Consider the following 13,623-nt stretch of genomic DNA (forward strand, 5'->3'; position numbering starts at 1 on the left):
TTATCGCTTCGGGTTTCGGGAGAAAGTTGCTCATTTATTTGGTTAAGGGTTCACACCGATAACAATCGATAAGTATTCTTGTAAGAACTCAGAAAATAATTGAATACAAGTGCCTACAGAGCATTGACAGTATATTTATATATGCATATATAAATTCAAACAAACCCATTTATTTATTTGGAATATTTGCTAACTGAAATCAGAAATACAATTGATTTGTTCTTCATCTGCAATTAAATTCTGTTCATTGAATCAATTAAAATAAAACTGTTTTAATAAATTTAGAACAATTTTTATTGAAAATGCAATTCAAAATTATATTAAAAATTTGATTAATATATTGCATTTATGATGGATGCATTTTTATTTAAATCGAAATTTTATACTCCAAATAAAGTAACCATCAGAACACATTCGTGTTCATGTTTAATGAGAAAATTTTTAAAATTGCTATTAAAATTCTGATGTTTAATTTTATTGCAAGTATTTAATTGTAAGTTTTTGCGAGATTTTTATGTTGCTCATAAATGTTGTGTTTTTGTATTGCCGGTGGCAGTGATTGCTCCAAATACTTTTACAACACAACACATGTTGGCAACATGTGCGTCACACGTTTATGTTATTATTGCTGCTAGTGTCATTGTTGTTGCTGCCTTTGCTGTTGTCGTTTAGCGCTTTTTCATTGCTGTTGCTGCTGCTGCTGCTGCTGCTGATTGTTGAACATATTTGCAATTGACTTTTGGGTTAATTGCTTCTATTAAAATGTTTTTACTCGTATACTTTTTAATTAAAAATAATTTTTTGTGCTGTTATTTTACGCCGCAGTTACTGTCAGTTACGCTACTGTTACTTTTTAATTTAAAATATTTTCAATTAAAAATTGTTTATAATTTTTCGACATTAAATAATATTACTCTGAAACTTTTATTAGATAACAAAGTATAAGACTAAAGATATTAGTATAAAAAATTAATGAAATTAGGTTTTAACTTTTTTGTTGTTCATTTTAATTATAGCTATAATTTTCATTGAAGGCCCTAAAAAAAGCCTATATAATTAAACTTTAGTTAACAAGTAATATGTCATAATATTTTATACATGTGTACTATAAATACAAACAGACATAAAACCTTTTACTTCAAAAATTTAGCAATATTTATAATATTAAAACGAGGGCTGGTTGAAAGGTCAATGATACATGAAAGTCTAAGCCATACGATTTATAAAAACCTTTCTAAAAAGCAAAACCACAAATTTTGTAGCTTGTTTGTGAATTGTTTTTGTTGCCAATTCAATTTAAGATCATTTACAATATTTTTGCATAGGCAAAAAATCATAATTGCGTATATTATTATTTAAAATTTTATAAAAAATTTTATAAAAAAAAATAATTATAAGACGACCTTAGGTTAAGGTTTTAAATTATATTAAAATTATATTATAGCTGGTGAAAACAATTAAGCATAATACTACCAAAAGTAATATTAAAAATAAATAAATTAATAATAAATAATAATAATATATCATTAAAATAATAATAAAAAAATTAATAGTAATATACAAGGCAAAGCATGAACAAATTGAGTGAACAAGAAAAGGTTATTAATAATATAAATATAAATAATTTAGAATTATAAAAAAAGTAAAGTATTGTATACAAATAAATGATGGATATAAATGTTGTTTTTTTTTACAAAATTTAAATATCATCTATCTTTTAATCAAGACATACTATTATAGTTTCTATGGTCTTCAATACACAAATTTAAAGATAGTTTGCACAAATTCCGCTCTATTATGGATAAACTGTGCTTTAGAGAAGGAACGTTTTTTACAAAAAAATGTTCTCGATATAATTTTACGTATTAATATATAAAAAATTATTAAAAAATCTATACCAATTTTAAATTAAACCAAAAATTTGAAATAAATAATAATGTTCTTAAAAATGATCAAAATTTTCTTAAAAGGAATTCACTTTTATTATAATTTGCTAACCCATATCAATATAAACATATTTAAAATATTACATAAAAATTATTTTAATAAACTAAAAATTAAACAAACTATTAAAATAAATTATTGACGGTTTTCTAATTGAATTTTGCTTTCAAGTATACTTTTCCTTCACACCGTGTCTCTCGGTTAATACTGAGAATGGACCCTATGTTTTAAAATGAAACCAGGAAGTGTCTCTGGATATCACAATATGTTTCCAAAGCAAACCTTGTATAATACACAATATTTTTGACACATCTATCGTAAAGTTGTTGACATATGAACGTTTTTAAAAATCCTATTGACTAAAATCAGAGCATCTTAAATAACAACAATTATGATTTGATTCAGCTATATTCCTATAATTCAAAATCAAACTAAATTTAAAAAACAAAAAATGCAACAAATAAAATTTATTTCTAACATATTAATTTATTATTATATTTATATTATATATATTTATTTATTATTATATTTATTATTATATTATTATTTAATTTATTATTTATATTTAATTTATTATGTCAGTGCTTTGAATAAAGAATCGGACGAAAAATATATAGATATTAAAATGATTTGATAAAATGTAAAGAAAAATGTGCTTCAATGTTAAGTTTAACATCTTTTGTATTTATAAATAGCATATTTCAACGAGTATAGTAAAATATAGTTTGAAAGATTTTCGTGAAGTGTTTAACATTCGAGTATAGGTAGTCTTTGTTCTGATTTATAATACAATTAAATTCTTATGTACTATAAAGTTAATACTCAAATATCGTGAATTAAATTATATTAACTCATTATATATAAAAGAATCAAACTAATTCTTGATTAGATGGTAAACTCTTAACATGCTTATATGTATGAGGCCCTTGGCTCCACTGGGAAAGAGGACTGCAGTATGTAAGTATGTATGATATTTAATATTTTATTATTATCTTTTTAAAAATATAATATAAATATAAAACTTATACCTTATAAGTTATGATAACTAAATTTGTACTAACTCAGATTTTCATTTAAAATTTAGCATTCCTAGCAGTATATACTTATATATTGATAAATACTAATACTAATTGAATATTCACACAATTGCTACTAAAAATGTTCACACATATAAAAAAGTTTATATACATTCCAGACTAACATATCTTGGTTAATATATATACTCACATACTAAATTGCTACATTCCAACATGTTTAAAAGCCATAAATAAAAGTTCTTAAGTAAGGGTGCAATTATGTGTATGTTACAGAAAAAGATTTATATGCAAAATCTTAGGTATAGGAATATGCTGGTATATGCTGGAATTTTGCTCCAGTTTTATATTTCTGCATGAAAATTATGTCTACTGATTCTGAGACTGCCAGTCAATGCCAATCACAGCGTGAAGTTTCTGATGGCAAAATACTTGCTCAACCAATTAGCTGAGTAAAATATAGAACACTTGAAGCTAAGTTTTGTTTAAAAATACATTAATTTGTTTAGTAAATGCTTACGATATTATGGTATTATGCTAACATGTATCTTTGGTTTACGATTATTTAAATAATTTAAATGTAATATGTTTGCTTTATAAAATACAATTTACTTTTCAAACTTACTTGTCTTCCACGCAAAGTGCACAGCCACCAACCTTCAATGCCATCTGTATCCTGTTCGATGACTGTGAGTACGTCACCTTTCTTAAATGCTAACTCATCTGATGTATCAGCCAAGTTATCGTATATGGCTTTGGCATATAGTTTCTATAAAAAAAGGATGAGTAAAATTAATTATTTATAAACAAGAGTATGATAATTTATGGTTAATTTAATTTTATATATATATGATGAAATTATTTTGATTAATTTCTATTGCATTATGATTGAAGAGGATATAGAATAAATAAAAATAATATGGATTAAAAGTACATAGCCCTGTTTAAATGTTGCCTTTAGCAATTTAATTAAATACTATACAATTAAAAATAATTTATTTTTTTAGATTCTTTATGAATAAATAATAAAAACTCAATGATAAACTCAATGATGTTGGTTTATCTGCTTATAAAATGTTTTGAAACTGATATAATTATAATGTAGAGAATTTTTTTATTTTTTTAATCTAAGACATTAAAATGGAGTTGAGAACTTATACTTGACATTCGTTCACAACAGTGACTAAGCATTTTGTTTAGATCAAAATGCCTTTAATCAATTTAAAATATTTCAAAGTGGCTTCGAGCTGTTTGCTTATGGCTTCTTGTATTTATCAGGTAGTTTATAAAATTGTATCTTCTAAATTGTATTGTTTCCAGCAACCTTTTTTATGTTTTAAATTAAATAAAAATCTTTTTTGTTTTTTTTTTTTTTGTAAATTCAGAAAGCAGTTTAAGTTGGTGAAGCGCGCTGCCTTTTAATGGCTCATAATAACACAATTTTATGTTGTTCTCTTTGTTTTAAATTTTAATTTTTACTTCTTTTTTAATTTTTGCGCTAAAATACAAAATTTTAATAGTGGCAAAAAATAATAAGGTATGCAAACTTTGTAGTTACCTGGAATTTAAAATTTAACAAGACCTAATCTTACGGTTTAAAACGTGTTATATCAAATATATGAATTCAAAGAAAAAAAAATATATATATAAACATATATATTTATATGAAAAGTATCCAGAAGATAAGCTTCATGGATTTAATTTCACTTTAACTTGTTTTTCATTTTATGCTATATACATATGTATGTACTAGTAAGTTAAAGTGAGAATAATATTTTCTTCCATTTCGGTTTGAAAACAACTTAAAACTGTTTGTAGTGTAAAGTATCTGAAGTTTGAAACTTGTTTGTGTTTTATTATTTTTATGCGCTACATTGAATTCAAGTATCTCAAATATGTCATTAAGCACTTAAGAAGTGTAAATAAGTAATTGGACAAGTGCATGTAAAATGTAAGATAACATTTCAGTAAATAATCTAAGAGATTTTTATTTAGTTGTTACTTATTTATTTGATTTACTCTTGTATTATTAATTTTTTGCCTTTTTTTATTTGCTAAAATAATTGATTTGTTTAAATTTTAAATAGTAAAAAAAAAAATATAAAATTTTTAACTTGTTTCAAATCATTTCATGGTGGTGGTTATGGTTTATGCAACTTTAAATGTACTAAAATGTGTTTTTATAGTACAATTAATAGTAATAAGGGAGCTCATTAATGACGAATCATCAAAAAAAATTTGATTTATAATACATGAGTTACATACTATTATTATATGTGTAGTTAATTAGTTGTGGTGAAGGGAGGACCAAATCCTCTTTAATAAGCTAAGAAAGCCGTTTGGAATCTACACATCCTCGTAATAACGGGTAATAAAGAGAAGATCAAGCTAGAATCCAACTAGAGGCATTTATAAAGGCAAGAATCTGGTCAATGGTAATGCTAGAGATATCACCGAGTTGGTTGAAAATGTGGGCCTCAGAAGCCAAGGACTTGCCAAGCCTGGATATAGACACAGCAGGTGTTCTGGTTTCCTTTTTTCGACAGCTGAGACGTATTGTAGAAGATACCAAGGGTAGACCAGGCCTAGCTCTATGCTAGTCCTATGGTGTATTATATGTACACATCATATAAATAAAAATATGTGGATATACTAGTCGCCATTAATCGAAATATTTATAATAAAATATCTTTCTTATAATGATTATTATATTAGGATAATAAATCAATTGGCTAAGTTCGTTTAAGCCGACGTATTAGTTTTTCTGTATGAAGAAGGGTTGATAGTTCTGATGATGATGTTGAAGTCTCTGTTTATGTGCTTCAGCATAATATTTAAAATTAATATTTAATAATGCTATAATAATAATATATTATTTAAATACTTATTTTTAATTAATAATTATATTATTGCATAATTTCATTATTCGTGCTTATTATTATTATTATTTATTATTTAATAAAGATTTAGCAATGATATAAATGGATTTGTCAAAACTGTAGGGTTGTTAAATGTTGCTATATAAATATATATATACATTTTACCTATTTTATTTTGAACTTTTTTTATTGTCTACAGTATTTGCATACTTCTTAAATTTGAATTTTTATATTCATTTTGACCTACTCATTTTTATACATACACTTATTATCAAAATGAATTTTTTAATCAAATATTTCCATTGTTTTTGGGAAACAACAGTAATGATATGTCAAACTTCGCACTTGAAGTTTATGTTCGGTAACACTTAATGAGGCACAAAGAGATAAATAAAAATAAAATAATTTAAACAAAAGTTTTTATGGTTTTTTGTATCTTTAGACTTTCTACTAGAGTTTGAAGTTTAAATCTTCAACTTTTAAAGATATATTTCTATGATACGTTTTATGATACAGTTAAACCAGTTCAATACCAAACAAACAAAACAAACAAGTATAGGAAATTTTAAAAATATGCATTTAAATATTTTTAATGTTTATTTAACTTCAAAAAGTACAACAAATTTACCTTTACGTGTCGCTAATTGAAAATGCCAATATTTACACCAAACAATTTAGTGAATATTTTTTAGTATTTATATATACATATATAATATATATGTGTTGTATACTGCGTAGTATACAAATTGTATGGTGTATAGTGTATATATCTCAAATTGTATTTACATAATTTTCGAACAGAGGAAATGTGAAATTGTAAATAAATGTCAAATGTTAATAAGACCCGCAATGAAACTCAAATGTCAATTGAAGTGTTTGAGGTAATAATTTGTTTATATAACAATTGAATTGTTAGCATTTTGGGTAGAAAGAAGTTGAAATTTTGAAGTTGAAGTACGAGTCTCCTAGTCAAAATATGTATTTAGAAAAAATAGTTATTTGCATAGATTTTTACATAATTTATGCTTTTGATGATTGTTGATTTTTCACACAGTTAACATTTTTTTATCAAAATTTTTTTTTAAATTTATGTAAAAAACTGGTAGCAACATTAATGTTGTTAATACTTTATTCAAATTTCTTTTAACGTAACAGCTATTCAAGTATGTTAAATTGTGTTAATATTTGAATTATATAAATTTTCTAAATTATAAACCAAATAAAGCAAAACAAACTATTAACAAAATTAAGAAATATTTTTTACAATTTTAATCGTGTTGAAAATAAATTCTTGATTATAAATGTATTTTTTTGTATTTGTCTATTTTTAAAGGATTAATATTTTACCTTGCTAATATATCTCCTAACAGATTTTTGTGTAAAGAGTATCTGAAATTGATAGTTACTATAGAGTTAAAGTTTTTATAGAGTTAAATTATTGTATTAAACAAATAGGCAAATTTATTTTTTACATAATTTTATTAAATATTGAATATGATGCTGAAAATAAACGTAATCAAAATGGTTATTCGTAATAGTATGTTTTTGTGTAGCAAATTCCTATTTTAGATAAATTAATGCTGATAGCCCCCATATGAAGCTGTATTGATCTTCTTCTTTCAGCCCTTTGTGCTTGATGGGCTCTACTTTTAATATTTGACGAGGTGTCACAGATATACTTTATATATATATATAAAATATATATATATAAGTAGATTTTTTGAACAGTATTAAACTACAACAACAAAAATTAATTTTATATTATTTTAATTAATTCAATTTTTGGCTGATCATACAGCTGTTTCGAGTATTGCCGAATACCCATCATCAGTGGTCTTAAAAATAATTCTTGTATTTAATTATTCGTAAATAATTTTTTGTAACTGCAAATACCAAGAATCGTACTCGTGACCTGCAAAATTTGAAGCTCAGAGTCAGCGCAGCTTAACCAACAGTCCCAAAGCCATACTAGTCTTTTATGTTCGCACATTTTTCTGGAGTTTTGTAGCACATATATATATATATAGTACATATGTTTATACAGATGTATGTATATAGATATAAACATTGAGTTAAAACTCTCATATATTGAAAAGGGTTTAATAGCTTAAATCAATGAGATAACTGAACTAATAGTTATCATAGTTATTAGGTATCAACAAATTGGTTATTTTACTTTACTGGGTTTAGAAGATCGTTCTGTTCAAAGTTATTTAGAAAATTTTTTAACATTTTTACAGAAAATTTTATTTTTCCTAAAATTTTTATAAAGAGATTTTATACTAAAAATATACTAGTTTCTATATAATATAATAGCCACTTCCGTCTTAAAAAGAACGTTAAATTACAACTTATATTCACTAAAATTCTTATTAAATTCAGTTTTGTTTATTTTTCGTATATTAATACCTTATTAATACCTTATTTATCTGCAGCATTTTATTTTTGAAAGGAGTTGTCCAGTTACCGACTTAAATGAGTCAAGCTATTGAATCATTTTTAAAACATTGATGATTCCTTAACTAAAAGTTTTTCTCAGATAAATTTAGAAAATATTTAAAATATTTTAAATTTTAAAATATTTAAGGGATCTTCCTTTTATACAATTTATTTGTTTTTTTTTCGACTAAAGTTTTTAGTACATTTCTCAAAAATTATTTTATTACTTTAAAAAATTTAGCACGTTTAGGTTTATCAATCAGTTTAATAAACACTTTTGTAGAATCTTGCTAAATTTTTTTTGTTGTTGTTGTATGTATTATATAATAAAATTTTCCATTTAAAAGCACAGTCGTTCTTTTTATTTTAATTCTATTTTTAAGCTCTTCAAATAAATATCTATTATAACAGTAGCTGTGGCATAGTCTCAGTACTCTGCTAAAAACATAAAAATGTTCTATGAATATGTTTAGGCTCTTTATTTCGAGCCTTATTCTGTACAATATTCAAATTCTTATCCAAATTTTAAATACATTTTGAAAAATATTTCGGAAGTTAAATTTATTTAAATATGGGATATATATGAAGTCATTAGGTTATTATACGCGCAAGCTTGATGACATTTGATTAATTTAAAGATTTTGGTTAAAAAAGGGGCATTTATATAAAATTCGTATATAAATATATTTAAAATAATTAACTTAAATGAAATTTAATTTAAATGGAATTTAAGTATAAAAATAATTTTATTTTATTTTAGTAAATTCGATGTTTTTATACTACATATGAATATTGTTTAAGTTCCAAAAATAATATGAAATACATCTCAATTAAAAATTAAATTTTGTTTTCGTCTTTTAAATATTTTTACACCTTATGTAGAATAAGGGCATTTTATTTTAAAATAATAAAAACAAACAAAAAGAATTGAGATATTAAACAATGCAGACATTTTTTTATTACTTCTTAATTTAGTGATTTTCCTTCTTATATAAAACACATAAATATTTACATATGCATATATATCTTAATATTTATCGGTAAGATATTTTTATATTTTAGCAAAAATAAAGTACCTAAAAACGTGATAAAAAAAATACGAAATAAGTCAAATATCATTACCATAAAATGCGAATCAGTAAAGTGAATTTAAAAGTTGTTTAAATATTTAAACTTGTCCATTAACGTGGTTATGGCATTCAAGTGTGGCATATTTAAGCTACTTTATTTTATACTGAAGAGTGCAAAAGTAGGTAGAAATGAACTGAAATTGGTTTAAAAAGGTGTGAAGTATTAACAGCTGTAATAAGAAATGTGCCAGAAAATAAATCTTTTATATTTTTCTTTTGAATTTTATATTTCACGCTATAATAAGATTAAAAAAAGCTTTTATTATTAATTTAATAATGATAACATTTATTTATAGTAACTAAAAATAAGTAAGCTTTTTATATTTATAACATATATTTATTTCAAATAATATCATCAGGTCATAAAAACTCAGAAATATACTAAAAATTATTCTCAACAATGATTATTACATTATATTATAGTATTTTTATTTAGAATAGTATTTTTAACAATTACGAAGGAAATGTTATACGGAATTTTTTATTTTATTGTCTTCATAATATTTATGAAATAAAGTAGCTACAGTGAAAACTGTTATTAATAATTTAATGATTTTATAAATAGTTTATAACTTCGTTTAAGCCTGGTAAGCCTGGTAAGATTGAGATTGAGATATTTCACTATAGTAGTCTGCTAATTTATGAGCCTGCCGTATATCCTATACATCTTCAAAAGATATTTTGGTTAGTTTTAAAACTTAGACTTTTATGATTGTATGTTTGGTATCAAAACAGCATCTAAACCCTATTTAGAAAGAAAAGGAATCTTCGTCTCCACTAAAACCAACCGAATTATAACACTACAACTGAATTTGTTGTTGAACTTTAGCAACAAATTGACGAAAATCCAAAGTTAGAACAACCAAGTCAAGTACGGTGTCGGGTATTTGACATTTGGCGAGATGTGAATTGTCAAATCTTAGTACTAGCAAATCAAAAAATTATTTACGAATAATTAAAAACAAAAAATATTTCGAAAGATCACTGATAATGAGTATTTGGTGTTATTTGAAATAGTAATATTATTAGCCAAAACTTTAATTAATTAAAAAATAAAATCTTGTTTTAATTTTTTTGGCATATTTGATTATAAATTAAATTTAAAAAAATATTTGTTTTTATTGGTTAAGATTATAAAATAACTTATTTCATTTAAAAAAATAATAAAAAATATTGTTTTATCAACTTATCTGACTATAAAGTTATTTTTTTCCCGGAAATGATGTGTCTTATGAAGAAAAAAACTATTTAAGGGTTAGAAGGGTTCGAATAAAAATGAAAAGACAACAACAAAAATTTTTAGTTCATTTGGCCACACTTCAATAAATAACCTAAAAAATTTTATTGTTGTGTTTTCATTACTATTCGAACCATTTTTATATGACTTTCTTTTAGATAATATTTTTTTTATTGTTTTCCACGTTTTTGTAAAATTGCATCTTTGTTTCATATTATATATGTAAAATTATATAAAATTTTAGTTGGACTTTGTTGTATTAAGAAATCATTTGAATAAATACCTTTACTAAAATCTTAATTAAAGACTGTGATCGTTTATTATTGTTTTTACTCATTTTAATAAAATTTAGAAATAGTTAATGAATTACTAATATCAATATATTTGTTTAATAATTGTTTATTACAGATTTTTACAGTAATTGCTAAACCTAACTGTATTTTCATTCTTTTCTAAATTTTTGTAGGTATTTTGCTTGCTTCCTTTTTTTAGAAAGATAGAATATAGAATATAGTCTAATAGCTTAATGGCAATATAACATAATTTGTATAAAATAATAAAGTGAAATAATCAAAATTTAAAAAATATTTAATTAAAGTTTGATTAAGTATTTGAGTAAATATTAATGCTATCTTTTGGTATAAATACTTATAAAAGTACGAATACATTAATAATTATTAAATAAAATAAAGCATTCTAAAAATGTTTTTAAAAAAATAAATTTATATTTATTTTATTGTTGATTGATTTAATATATTTAATAATCTCTTTTGCACAAAAGCAATTTAAGCTGATACTTTTAATAATAATTGCTCTATTTATAATCTAGTGTTATCATTTGATTGCTGATGACCTTTCGCTAAAACTATAAAATATGTTTCCTTTATTATATTAAATAAAACATTTTATTGGCGGCATTTTACTGATTATTGTTTTAATTATGTAAAGTATTAAAGATTTTACCATAGGCGAAAAGACACTCAATAATATATAATATTATAAAAAAGTACTTTATATATTTAAGTACTTTTTTCTTAATGAAATTATTGAAAAAAAAAACAAACAATTTTCTTTAATCTATATCTATTAATAATTCTGTATGTAAAGATTATAAATATAAATTCGTCACTTTTAAATAAATATTCCATCGAACTTTGTACATTGAACATTGTATCTGGATTGGTTACCGATGAATCCAAAGCCAAGGTATTACCCAAAAGAAATTTTATATCTTACGATATGATAATAAGGTAATGTCAAAGTCATAGTGAATTATTAAAATATTTTGTTATCTGAACTGTATACTAATTAAAATAACAGATATTACACACATATGTGTCTTTTGTATAAAACGTAAAAAGCAATGGAACTTAGTAATGGAATGGAACTTATTTCTTTAAATAAATAATATAATTGCAAAAAAAATAAGTTAGTACTTTAAAAAGCTTATATTATAATATTAATAATCATGATGTTTTTTAAATTATACTAAGTTAAATATAATATTATGTTATTATAGTTATAAGAATTATGGTAATAATTGCAATAATGATTGATTTGAAGTTAGAAATATTCGAAAAAAGCTGTTGATTATATAAAGATCTCTTAATTTATGAAATTTCATAGTTTTTTGAATTTTAAAAGAAGCTACTACCTAAATTGTAATATTACTGAAAATTACAAATAGCAAAAGTATGATCCTAATACACATAAATTATTTTTTTTAAATTAATACTGATCATTAGTTAAATCGAACAATATGAAAGTAGCTATTTTTTTCATGATTTATGAACAAATAGTCAATTGATTCTGTTATCAACAAATTATTAAATTGTAAGAATATTCAGAAAATGTTGTATTTAAATATATTTCGAATTTGAATTTCTTTGATTTGTTTGATTTTAGGGAAAATATGTTAAGTATCATCAAATAAGTTACAACAGTGGTATATAACTCTAAATGAAACAGCAATAAAATGAATACCACCAACTTTGGATCTTTGATAACATATAAATTCAAACAAATTAAGATACTTAACTATGAATTTAACTATAGGTAGAACAGTTTTTTGTAACCATGCCACTCAGTTATCTATATTATTTTAATTTAATATTCCTTTTTTTAATACTAACTAAATATTTTTTGAGATTTATGTGAAATAGCAACATCTTAACAACTTTAACACTTATTTTAGTCCAATTATTAATTTAAGCACAATTGTTTCGATTTTTTTTTAAATTTTTAATAATTAATTATAAAGACAGATGTACAATAACACATAAGATATTTTATAAAAACCCAGTTTTATATTTTTAAAGTAAATCACACTTTTGTATGAATATAATATTCGATCTAATATGTAGTAAATAACCTTAAGAAAAAGTCAATATTATCGCCTAAACATAAATTGTATCTGTTGTGATTTTGCTAACCGCAAAATGTTAATTATATATTTAAAGTAATTTGTTTTAAAATTGCTTGAAATATTCAATCTGCCTGGTTAAACAATATTTGGGAAATCACCAATATCATCTGAGTCATTGTTAAATTCAAGTTAAAATCGATATAAAATAAAGAAAAATACAGAAACGTAATATTATATGTAAAAATAAGACATACGTGACAATTGAAATTACAACACAAAATAGGAAATTTAACAAATTTAAAACAAAAGTGATTATTTAAAGTCAAATTCAAAGACAAGTGTTTTCAGTTCAAGTTCATTTTTAAATAATTTACACAGATTGATGAATGGATTTGTAGAATAATTTTGTTTCCATAGTATTTGTCATCATTTTTTGTTTATTTTTATGTACTCTTATAGTAATTGAATATTAAAAATAAGTATTTAAAAAGTGAAAAGAGAACTTAACTCATTACTCAAATGAAAAAATTACTATTGATAAAATTATAATTATAAAAAAAATATATAAAAATTATACATATACCAATTATGTATA

At 23.0% G+C, this 13,623-nt stretch overlaps 1 protein-coding gene across 1 annotated transcript in view; it reads right to left on the reverse strand.

Moving 5' to 3' along the window:
* The window catches only part of LOC119684101 (breast cancer anti-estrogen resistance protein 1-like), a 51,983-nt gene that overhangs the window by 23,111 nt on the left and 15,249 nt on the right, over positions 1-13,623 (reverse strand). The window contains exon 2 of the mRNA XM_038098054.1: positions 3,604-3,747. Within this exon, the coding sequence (XP_037953982.1) occupies positions 3,604-3,747 (144 nt within the window). The remainder of the gene's footprint in view (positions 1-3,603; positions 3,748-13,623) is intronic.

This window comes from Teleopsis dalmanni, chromosome 1 (assembly GCF_002237135.1).
Source record: "Teleopsis dalmanni isolate 2A chromosome 1, ASM223713v2, whole genome shotgun sequence".
NCBI classification, from domain to species: Eukaryota; Metazoa; Arthropoda; class Insecta; order Diptera; family Diopsidae; genus Teleopsis; species Teleopsis dalmanni.